At 42.7% G+C, this 11,578-nt stretch overlaps 2 protein-coding genes across 6 annotated transcripts in view; one reads left to right on the forward strand and one right to left on the reverse strand.

The window, feature by feature from the left end:
- The window catches only part of DCLRE1C (DNA cross-link repair 1C), a 9,599-nt gene extending 5,690 nt beyond the window's left edge, over positions 1 to 3,909 (reverse strand). The window contains exons 1-8 of one of the 2 annotated variants that reach the window (XM_026033267.1): positions 3,864 to 3,909; positions 3,611 to 3,695; positions 2,490 to 2,549; positions 2,232 to 2,287; positions 1,496 to 1,597; positions 1,111 to 1,183; positions 843 to 983; positions 202 to 303 (exon numbers count right to left, since the gene is read on the reverse strand). In XM_026033267.1, the coding sequence (XP_025889052.1) occupies positions 202 to 303; positions 843 to 983; positions 1,111 to 1,183; positions 1,496 to 1,597; positions 2,232 to 2,233 (420 nt within the window). In that variant the 5' untranslated portion in view covers positions 2,234 to 2,287; positions 2,490 to 2,549; positions 3,611 to 3,695; positions 3,864 to 3,909. Of the gene's footprint in view, positions 1 to 201; positions 304 to 501; positions 606 to 842; positions 984 to 1,110; positions 1,184 to 1,495; positions 1,598 to 2,231; positions 2,288 to 2,489; positions 2,550 to 3,610; positions 3,696 to 3,863 lie in introns of those variants that run through there. The other variant, XM_026033268.1, reaches the window with a different exon arrangement.
- Positions 3,910 to 4,172: 263 nt separating this feature from the next.
- MEIG1 (meiosis/spermiogenesis associated 1) lies at positions 4,173 to 10,543 on the forward strand. 4 transcript variants are annotated; one of them, XM_026033286.1, is made up of 5 exons: positions 4,173 to 4,224; positions 5,127 to 5,338; positions 6,591 to 6,722; positions 8,615 to 8,777; positions 10,093 to 10,543. In XM_026033286.1, exons 3-5 carry the CDS (start codon positions 6,619 to 6,621, stop codon positions 10,219 to 10,221), a joined length of 396 nt encoding a protein of 131 aa, XP_025889071.1. In that variant the 5' UTR covers positions 4,173 to 4,224; positions 5,127 to 5,338; positions 6,591 to 6,618; the 3' UTR covers positions 10,222 to 10,543. The 4 variants fall into 4 exon arrangements, with proteins under 4 accessions (XP_025889071.1, XP_025889074.1, XP_025889072.1 ...); XM_026033287.1 differs by lacking the exon at positions 4,173 to 4,224 and adding an exon at positions 4,507 to 4,544; XM_026033289.1 differs by lacking the exon at positions 6,591 to 6,722.
- Positions 10,544 to 11,578: the final 1,035 nt, after the last annotated feature.

Consider the following 11,578-nt stretch of genomic DNA (forward strand, 5'->3'; position numbering starts at 1 on the left):
TATTACAATGATTATATTTGAAACATTGAAATGTTATTTCTAGCATCAGCATTTAGCCCACTAAAATTCCCACTCATTTTTGCATTACACCAACATTTGCTTCAAGTCTCCTTGAGCAAAGAGGGGCTTTAGGAACAATACCACCACCAAAATATTGGCATCTACAGCCAGTCTTCCATAGCTTTGTGAAATAATACCCACCCGAGGGTGTCGACAGGCATGAATTTGAGTGTTTCGATCTGTAGTAATATGATAGAGGATTTCTGGCATATTTTTGAACATGTCAAGTTTGTTCACATGCACCTAGAAAGAGACAGCATTTATTCTTAATTAGTTAAATGCATTTTCCAAATTGCAGCGAGAATAATTATAAAGTTGTGGGTTTGCCTTCAGCAAATATTGGGCAAATATTTGAACAGTTTAAACAATCACTATCCACTAATAATGTCCCATTAGAGAACTACTACCCCAAGATGTTTGACATTAACAAGCAGAACATACCTCCTATGCTACAGAAGGAGAAAGTAACTTTTTGACTGGTTTGACTTTTGATATCTGCTAATTATTAGTGTCACTTGGAGACAAGAAGGCTTTTCTCATGGCTCCTAAGATGTAAGGGAGAGAGATAAACATTGAGCTTGAAAAGTGGAGATTAACTAACTTCTTCCTACTAACTAACTGGAACACAGATGTACTTCAGTACAACTTTTTTTTAAGAATAGTTAATGAAAGTGGGCATACTTTCACATGCAACAGACCACTGAATAGGCATTTTTAGCTCAATAACTGGACACAATCATSATTCAGGGTCCGTTTTAAAGCAACAATTACAGAAGTGTTACCCTGATTCCAAGTTCCTCACTGAGATTTGTGAATAAATATTCATATCCATAGGCAGCTTTGCAGTTCAGCCACACCACATGATAGCGACTCAGTGCTGTCCAGCTTCTAACCAACTCCAAGATGCCATTTAAACACTCCTCCTAAAAGGAACAGAAACCACTGTGAATATCATTGAAAATACTTCAAGAGTGCAATGCTATAAAATGCATACAAAACATCCACAACAGAGGCTTGGGTAATTATCCCTAATGGCCGATTTAGACTTACCCTGCTKGGTATATGATAAAATTTGGGATCACAAAAAGTGGTGTCCAAATACACACTCTGGATGTCTCTTACACTGAAAGACAGAAACAACATCAGAGCAAGCAGTACTTCACAGCATTAAGATACACCCTTTCTCCTCTCTTCAAAAGGGGAGAATTCTTCCTCTTTATCCATACAGAGCAAGCCAAAGGGGACTTGTAACTGCACTATCAACTGCAAATGTATTTACATTACATATTGATGTATTTAGAAAACCAATGAAAAGAGGATATTATTCACAAATTCTCCATGTATGCTAAATATGTTCAAATCGTTCTTTCCAAATCTCATTGACAGCCAAAGCCTCATTAGAATCTGAATTAAAATGTAGTTATTTTTCTGTTACCTGGTCCCTGAATGCAGAAGCTCCATTCTGGCTGCTTCTCCTTTTGCAAGCCTGAARTCGCCTGTATACAGCACAGTGCCATTGTCACCTTGAAACAAAAACCTACAAACAGAAACAGTCTAGTCAGACTTGGTGTAAAAACATCAGCTGCCAGGTGAGAATTTGGTACTTAAGAGAAGTCTGAGGAGGAAATTTCAGAGAAAGTGCATGGCAGTAGAAATACTGGACTCAACTTTGTCCTAAGGTAATTTCAGAAAAATGCAATGATCAGACTGAGTATGTTCGGGATGCAGCCTCCCTGATCRACTCTGAGCAGCCTGCACATAAAAACCCCACTGGTTCTGCAAGGGGCAGCCCAGCTACTGCAGCCAAGGGAGTCTGAAAGGCATCTGAGCCAGAAAGCAACAACTTTTTCATGTCATACTTAGGAATAGGAGAGCTTACTCTTAACCACAGGCTTGCAGGTCATTTTTCAGTAGCAATTTCCTTGACTACAGGTGCACATAAATRTATAGGGAACGATATTCTGCCCAATCAGGAAAGCAATAACTTCTGTCAGGACAGATTCCAGATAGCACAGAGGTTTTCCAATGCTGTCCCAAGCTGGAGGGTGCTACCACATTTCTAAATAAGAGCTTTACATTCACTAACTTTGTCTAGTTAGAAGAAACTGTACTTGAGAAGGTTACAGGACAGATTTGCCAGCAGAGATATCTGGAACATTGAAAGGACATACATGACTGATCCTGGGCAGTGCCCAGCTGGTAGAAGCGTCACCTCTATATCTTCTTTCTGGAAGAGATGGGCTAGCATTATTTTCACACTGTAATGAGCATGGATGACATTTTCACCCACATAGTCAGAACAATTCCCTACTTCCCCCAGCTACACAATGGAGAAAAGAAGGGGAAAACAAGCACAAGTTTTTCCCATGCTCTTTTAAACATTGTTAATGTCCRTTAAAAATATACAAATATTGTTTGTAACCGATTACCTCACCAGATGTTTCATCTACTAAAGAAATTTGAGTAGGAGTTTCAATTTCCAATGCAATCTGTAATAAAATGAATAAATGCATCACAAGATGTACTGAACACTTTGTTTCATATTTATGGCTACACATTCACTGCCTAGACATCTTTAGAAACCACTGTGGCTAATGCTAAGCCTGTAAAATTACACTCATTTCCCTGCAGTGAGTTATGCATTTCCACTGGAAAGGAAAAAGAAAAGTTGATATCTAAAAATGAAATGGAAAAACACGGATAAGGTGTGCATGCTTAAAAAAGGTCATGTGTTGGACCTTAACAGAGCTCAGGTTGGCTTTCTCTGGCTGGATTAAGCACGTTATTTTGGAAGGCTGCAAAGCCCGAGATATCCYATGCACGGAGCACAGGTTAGCTAGGACTCTGTGCTGCTACAACATGACTTCCCCTTTTCCCAATGGCTTCTGGTTATGTTACTGACAAGTCGTACATAGCAGATGTATCCCCTGTTTTGCTTCATCCTTTACTGAAACCCAGAGTCCTTCAGCACAGATGTTCTGTGACCCTCTGCAAGGTTCATGCTGCTCAGTAGGTGCCTCCTTCCTCCATCCCCTGGCTCTTCCCTTTGTGCCAGCCAATATTTATATGCAATTTTCCTGACAAGAAAGCAAATCCTCCTGTCACCACCCTTCTAGCCTTGCATCCAAGCTGTCTACWTGGCTTTGGGGGTTTTACTGTGCTAGATGGACTCACAGGACAGCACACCCCAGATTTCTGGGCAGCAGTAAGAATTCTCTCAGCTGGTACATGCACAAGCCTGTAGCATTTGGCATCTCTGCCAGAAACCACAAAAACCACTCAGCCATCAAATCCCTTCCTTGCTCCAGATCAGATGCAGACCTCAAAAAGCATTTTAGACAAAGAATTCAGATCTTTGACTCTTTAGACAAAGAGTCTGAACAGGAAGATCATACTCCTCATGTAAAACAGGACTTCAACCGCATTGTCTAAGTTTAACCCCTGAAAAAACGTGTCAACACCACCAACAACAATACTTCTGAGGGAAGGAAAGTTTCCTCCTCTCCAGAGCCATAACTTGGGACGTTTAAACTAAAACCATAAAACTTACAATGCGATTCTCCCAAAACTTGTACTTTGGGCTAGTCAGCAGCAATTCCTTAGTTACGGGTGAGCAGTATAAGTTAACCTTCAAGCTGTGAGAAGACAAGAAAGGCGGTGAGCATTCCCAGAGCAATGGGCAGCGGGCAGGACTCGTCCTCCGGAGCCCCGCGCCGCTCCGCAGGGCACCAACCTGCGGCGGCAGTTTTGCCCCAAGCCTCGAGGGACAAGGCGAGCGCTCACACCCCCTCCCGCCCCGGTACCTGCACTGCAGCCTCCTCCTCAGCGCGGGCGCCCGCAGCCCCTTCATGTGATCTAGGAGGGAAGCGGCGGGCGGTGAGGCCGGGGCGCCGGCGCCGCCGCGGCCGTTGGGGCCGTTGGGGCGGGGCGGTGGGGGAGRGGCGTTCCCCGGGGCTCACCCTTGTGGCAGTGCGACAGGAAGTAGGCGCGCGCGCGCAGGTTGTGCCGGTCGAAGCGGTCGATGGACACCCAGGGGTACTCGTGCACGCGCCCGCCGAACCGGCTCATGGCGCCGCGACCGGCAGCGCGACCGGTGCCGCTACCGCCGCCTCCGCACCGCGGCCAATCACAGGGCGCCCCCGCTCATACGTCATCAGGCTGCCGGTGAGGAGGGCAGCTCTCCTTAAAGCGGCAACGGCGGCGGTTGCCTGGCAACGCGCGGCCGCGGTGGCCGTTAGTCCAGGCCGCGGTGACCGTTAGTCCAGGCCGCGGTGGCCGTCGGGTCGCTCCGCGGTGGCCGTTAGTCCAGGCCGCGGTGGCCGTTAGTCCAGGCCGCGGTGTCCATTGGGTCGCTCCGCCGGAGGCCGTTGGTCGCTCCGCAGCCGCGGAGGCGCCGCGGGGCAGGGCGGACCCGGCCGCGGCCGCAGCGGGAGGTGCCGGGGAGCCGCTGGGAGCGGCCGTGGCCGCGGGGGTCTCCGCGGGCGGTGAGGGGCGCTGCGCCGGGAGCTGTGTGATGGGCGGGCGGTGAGGCTGCGGTCCGCGCCACCACGGCGGGGCTGGGGCAGTGTCACCATGGTGGGGTTGGGGGACGGGTTGTGGAGGTGAGGCAGGGGTGCTGTCACTATGGCAGGGTAGSGGGTGGGAGTTGTGGTTGTGGAGGTAAAACAGGAGATGGTGTCACCGTGGTGGGGCAGGGGTTGGGGGTTGTGACTGTGGAGGTGAGGCTGGGGATRGTGTCACCACGGCAGGTAAGGGTTGGGGGTTGTGGTTGTGGTGAGGTGCTGGCACAGTGGCCAGGCAGAGTCGTGGTCACGGTGATGGGATTGGGATGACTGTCATGGTGGTGGTCCTGAGGTCATGGTGATGATCCTAGAGGTGGAGGCAAGGTCTGGGGGTCAGAGACCTGATGGGGGGCTGGTTTGGGGGGTCACAGTTGTGGTGGCAGCAGGGCTGGGAGTGACCATGGAGATCAGCTGGAAGTTGGGGATATGATTGTGGTGGGGGGGGGAGCTGAAGCTGCATTTGAAGGGGAAACACTTTCACACTGGGCATTATTTTATTCACAGATCTTTGAAACAAACTCTCTTTATGTTCAACTGAGCAAGAATTGCCCTTATCAGCCTCTGGCTGGTTAATCAACTGGCAGGCCCTCAACCTGCAGGCTCTTCAGGGCAGAGGTCACTCTCCCTAGGGGACATCTTCCYTTGGGGATCATTCCCCCTTGCTGGGACAGTAGGACTCCTGCCCTGTTTTTTCCCTTTTTCTCACTAATATGGTGGTGAGTACTTAACTAATTTCATTTTTTAGGAGACATGTTCTTTTCCTTTGTGAACTTTAAGGAAACAAAGGGAACACAGGTGGGAAAAGAAGCTAAAAAGCAGTAGCATTGTAGGAGGACTGATTTAGTGAGAGAGGACTGCTGCATCTTTTCAAGAATTTGAAATAAGTAAGTAGTAAGCTGTTCTTAGCTGCCCAACTCCAGGGGGTGATTAATATTGTTAAGGGAAGTCAAAACCAGTTCTCTGCAGTACCCAGAGAATTCTCCTGTCTTAGTCCCGTAGGTGCAAGCTGCTGCTTCAGCAAGTAGCCAACTGGAGTTTACTCACACTACATGCATGTGCCTGGCCTTGCAGACCRGCAGACTAAAAACAGTATCTTTAGCAGCACCCACATAAACTTGCAYAACACAAACTGTTGGTTCTGTCAAACTGTCTCCAGGTGGTCAGGACTGAGGGTCACTAGTGAACAGTGCTCYCCTCCCTCTCATGGTTCACAAAGATCCCATGAGCCTGTTGAATATTAGCATGGGCATTAAATCACGCCCATGCCCAGGTTCCTTGTCCATGCACCACCTCAGACATTTGGCCATTCCGCGTCCATTTGGTCATGCCAGCCCCTCCCTGCTCGCRGGACTAGTGCAGCTGGAAGTTTGCTAGTGAATTAAACATATGCACACAGAGTAGAGCACTCTGGTATTGTATTTATCTCTCGTATGAGGAGAGACTGAGTGAGTTGGGCCTGTTTTCTCTGGAGAAGAGAAGGCTGAGAGGGGATATGATTAAWRTGTRTAAGTTCAGGAAGGGAGAATGCAGGGAGGAAGGGGACARGCTGTTTTCACTGGTGGCCAGCGATAGGACGAGGGGTAATGGCCATAAGCTGGAGCACAGGAGGAACACCTCTCCAGGTSAGGAGGAACWTCTTTACTGTGAGGGTGACAGAGCARTGGAACAGGCTGCCCAGGGGGGTTGTGGAGTCTCCTTCTCTGGAGGTCTTCAAAACCCACCTGGATGCCACCGTGTGCCACATGCTSTAGGTGTGCCTGCTTGAGCAGGAAGGTTGGACTAGATGATCTCTAGAGGTCCCTTCCAACCTTGAATATWCTGTGATTCTGTGATATAGGTGGGAAGTTTACAGAGACAATGTGCTTTAAATAGTGGTGTGAAAGTATCAGAGTGGCCGCCTTAATACTTGAATGCACTAAGCTTATACTTGGAATATCTGACCTTTATTTTGCGTGTGTTTTGGGGCAGGAACGCCTGTTACAGGGCATCTGAATTAATGGTCAGTCAGGAAGTGCCAGGCACGTCTAGATGCACCCAAGACGCACATTCATTAGATGAACTGAGTACATCCTGTACAGAAGTGCACAAAAGTAGTGACATGTAAGTTGCTGTAAGAAGCTTCTAACATCATAGTAGCTTAGCATTTATTAGTAGTAATAATATTTCATCTTAATATTATTAATTTACTAATATTTTTTCAGTTAGTCCAGTTTGACAGCAGTCTTCATATAAAAACAGGTGTACAGCACATGAGGAATTCTGTAATGGTTATAGAAGGGCCCCGGAGCAAGGGAGGAGGAAAAGAAACATTGAGGCAAATGCCTTCAGGACTATACTGCTTACAACACAAATACTTGCAGAGCATAGTAGTGTGCACATGGCTCCTCATGACTGGGTGGGAAAATGAGCTCTATTAGTAAACGCCTGCTTTCAATTACAGAAAGCCAGTAAGACTGCTGTGCCTAATAGAAGATTTGGAGCACTGAACTGCAGGAAACAGTGTAGTGTTGCTAGCAGAGAGCCTTCCTGTGCCTTTTTTCTCCATTGATCTTTAATAAGACCTTGAGAGGGAAGGCTCTTTTGCTGTTTGCCAATGGCCTTCACACTCTTTAGAGGGATACAGCAGAGGTCTGCATCTTTCATGTTAGGATAAAAGTAATTCCAGATACCGGTTTCCCAATGTATTGTTTGCCAGAGTGTAATTTCTTTCCTGCACTTGCAAGAGCCCAAAATCACTTATGGATTTAATAATACATCAGCATTTGATTTTTCAAGCTTTCAGTTGATGTAATCGCTAGATAGGAATTTTACCTTCAGTGCAGGATTTGGAGGCAACTTATTAAGTGTGGRGAAGAAGACTGTTAGTCTTCTCATTGAAAAAACAGAAGCTTTTTTTTTTTTTCCCTCCTTTCTTTCATTTCTGCCTTTCTGAGAAATACCTTTTCTCATTACTGAGCTGAAGGTTGGTGATGATACAGAGCTAAGAGGACTCATTTTTGATCGTATCTGCAAGATACTAAAGCATTTCATAGAACTTCCTATCTGAAGCAATTTAGAGTTTCATTTAGCAACAGAGTAAGATATGCTCAAGAAAACTAATGCACTGCAATTATAAGGTATAAAGTATCAGGCAAATGATTCATGTGATATGTGTATTTATCTATTTTTTAAATATAGTTCAGAGCCATCCTTGGTGTGTTTCCAGTGAATTCACTGAATTCTCAGGGGTTTTGTTTAATTTTGTTTTTTTCTTTTTTTTCTGCTTCGCTTTGTTTTTGTTTTATTCTTTTGCAGTTTAGKTTTTATCTGTCATTGAGCTAGTCATAGTCTGCTGTCATTCAGATTTAACACTTGATTAACCTATTCACCATTTCTTAGCGTATTTGAACAATTTCATAGGGGACTTTGTGCAGAGAGCAGGAGTGTTGAAGTCACTACACGTTCTTGAATGGGCAAATGTAGATTAGGGTGAGTTTTGGTAGATTCTATGCCTTTCCTCCTTAATCTCATCCAACATAATTCTTAAGAGTTCTGCCTTTGGCATGTACCTAGCAAAATATTTCCACCTTTYTTTTCCTGATCTGAGTATAGCTGTTCTTCAGTAGCAGCCCCATTTTTCATTTGTCTTTTCAATGGAAAGAAAAGAAACCTGATGAGCTGACATTCCCAGGGAGGCAGGAGAAGAAGCAGTAAATAGGCTCAAGTGAATTTTAGCCAACACCAACCAACCTCAAGCAAAAAAAAGATAAAAATTTTTTACAAATAGAAATGTAGGTGATTTGGGTTTATTTGAGAGCAACTAGTGCGTTTAATCTGATCCTGACTGCTTATGGTGGGTTTGGGGCTTTAGCTCAGACTTTGAGGGAAGGTATTACTGCACTATCTGTATTTTCCTTACTCGTCTTGATTTTGATATGCCTATTGGTGTCTGATCCAAACAAAATGATTAGCTTGGAGTATCCTTAATYTCATTTTAAAAAATCTGATTTCAGGAAAAAGTCTGACAGTTCTGGAGTCATGGCTAAAGCTGATATCAAACCAAAGTCTATATGTCATGCCAAAAAATGGTCAGATGAGGTAGAGAACTTATACAGATTTCAGCAAGCTGGCTACAGAGATGAAGTTGAATATAAACAAGTAAAGCAAGTTGATACGGTAAGATTTAGAACTGTGAAACTTCTTTGTTTTGTACTAAATGATTAAATAAACATGAAAGTGTCTCAGATGTCCTCCTCTTTTTTTTCAGAGATTTCTGATACATTTTTCTGTTTCCTCACCTAATTTGACTTGCATTCCTTAGCTGTTAGTAACTAAGCAGAGTAATTTGTTCTACAGAAATTAAATGGAAACTCTAGCCAACGTGAGTTTATGTTCCCCTTCTCTCTTCTGCATTTAGATGCATTATATATTTCCATATTTTTTTGACTAGTTTAAGCTGTCATCTAAAAGAATAGTTCAATGTTGAAGAAAAGAATACAGCAAAGGTAGTTTTCTAAAGCTTTCCTGTTATACTGCCAAGAAGCCTGGATAAGAAAGTAGCTCAGTGTCCAGGTCCTCAGTCAGTCCTTCCTCATTGCTACTAACTTCAGTTTTACAGCTGAATTGCATGTAGTATAATTTGGCTTTTTTGCACCCTCAGAATCTGGCTATTGAAGTTCATTTCCCAAAGCAGCATTTAGTCTCCCAAGTCCAACTTGAAATTATATTAGCTTCTTGTGCAYGTGGGTGCAGAATCTTCCTAACAAAGTTACTCTTCATCTAACTGACCTAAAACAGTAACTTGTAGATGTGCRAAATAAGATGCAGCTAATGCTGTCGTCTTATGCTTAGATCCTACAGTGGAAGGTGCAGTGTAAAAGTCCTTTACCAGTGCAAAAGGATATCCAGTAATTTGAATGGTAGAATCAGTCTGGTTAAGATTTATGGCAGGCCATAAACTCTGAACAGTCAAACTCTGACATTAGTTAAGTCACAGCACTTATTTCAGTTAAAAATTAACTCGAGTTTTGTTCAGACTTCCCAGGATTACTYTATTTTTCTCAAGTTGCTAATAAAATGCATGACATAAATATTTTTCATGATAAGAGATTCCAAAAGAAATCCTTAAATGTCAGGCTTTTATAAGCAGAATATTCTAGTTTCCCCAGTTACTGAGCAACTGATGTTTTATTCTAATACATTTTTTAACTTTCACTAGTCCATTTTTAAATTACTTGGGGTTTATCAGGTAGTCTTAGAAACTTATTTCTGTACTTTTCAGTTCACAATACTTTATACTAGACAGGGAAACTGGTTTCTGATATCTTGCTCTTAATCTATATTAAAAGTTAATTCAATAGTAAAGCAGTGTTTGAATGCAAATGATTTTTTTCATGCAAGTATATGCTGTATTGTTTACAATGTAATGCACAAATGTAATTCAGTGTGAGTACATTCAGGTGAATGTATATCCTTTTTGTTTTGTTTCTAGGTAGAGTGTTGGCCAGAAACTGGATTTGTTAAGAAACTACAGAGAAGGGACAATACTTTCTACTATTACGATAAGCAAAGAGAATGTGAAGACAGAGAAGTTCATAAAGTAAAAGTTTACGTTTATTAGTCTTGTTGTTGTAATCTGTTTGTATATATTTTTCTAAATCTGTTTGTCAGTTGGAAATTTTAAGTAAATGAGATTTGTCTAATCTGACTTGCTCTATTTTTAAGTATTAGGTGTCATTATTGGATAGAATGGGGAAGAGAGGAAATCTAAAGAGAATTTTGGAATTCTGGCCGTGGAAATTCTAATTTGATTCTGGGATAGCATACTACAGTCATATTAGCCTTCATTTTTCCAGTTACAAAAATGTTTTGGCATCTAAAAAAAGCCAAAAACTTGCAAATGAGTATCATGTGTTTGGTTTAATAACTGTGTGGAAGGTCTATTGTAATTAGAGGCATTAATTTTTACTCAAAACAGTGTCGTTTTGTTGACGCTAGCTAGTATTAGCTACAGTCTCTTGAGATAGCTGAGGTTAATGACACTACAAAGAGCCAAACTTCGGTTAAAGCCTTATCTAGCTACATATTTTTTTTTACAATAGGATTTATTAGATATAGGATTTATTAATTTATTATTAATTATCAGAATGAAATTCTATTTCTGAACCATAGATAAGGTATTCCCAAAGTATTTTTTTAGGATTTAAGTATTAACAACTTTCAGAGGAAGTCGTTGACTTGGCAGCATATGCCTTTTTTATGAGGGAGGAAAGAAAGAAAAGCTATTGCAAAGTTACATAAGTTGTGATCAAGAAGAACAAAGCTGCAAAGAGAACATGAAAAAGATTTAAGTAAGTAAGATTTAAGTAAGATTTAAGTAAGTAAATTAAACAAATGGTGTGTTGTACCTCTGGCAGGATTCATCTCATCTGACTTCAGATGTTGTGCTGTTGACCTCTGTATCTGAGCATGTCACTTAGGTGCTGGTTGTCCGAATGGAGGGAAGCAGGCCCTTCTGGGCACAATCCTTTCTTTTTTCCTGAACGTAGATGTGTAATATTTTCTTTGATCATGTTACTCGGTAAAATCTGTCCATGTGGATTCCCTGAGACACCTGATAAACCAGAGGCATCATACTTACCTTTCATTCCTCAGGGACTCTYCGTATAATGCTTCAAGATGCTGAAAGCCTGTGGAAGAGATTACTATTAAGCCAGTAGATGTGTTGATGACAGTTGCACAAAATGTTCTTAGTATCTCCTGTTTCTAGACTGCAAAGCAAAGTTTGCCAAAGTGTGTTTTAGACATGGATTAGGATGTGGATGTTGTATACAGCAATATATTTGCCCAAATTATGGATAGACTTTTTGATTTGAACCTAAGATGCTGACCAGTTTAAGATGGAATATTCAGTATTGAGAAGATCTGTGAACTGGATGAAGGTGATCTAGGCACCTTATTTACACTAGTTTGAGTTT

Source organism: Nothoprocta perdicaria, unplaced genomic scaffold (assembly GCF_003342845.1).
Source record: "Nothoprocta perdicaria isolate Ctin4 unplaced genomic scaffold, notPer1 scaffold_127, whole genome shotgun sequence".
Lineage (NCBI taxonomy): Eukaryota > Metazoa > Chordata > Aves > Tinamiformes > Tinamidae > Nothoprocta > Nothoprocta perdicaria.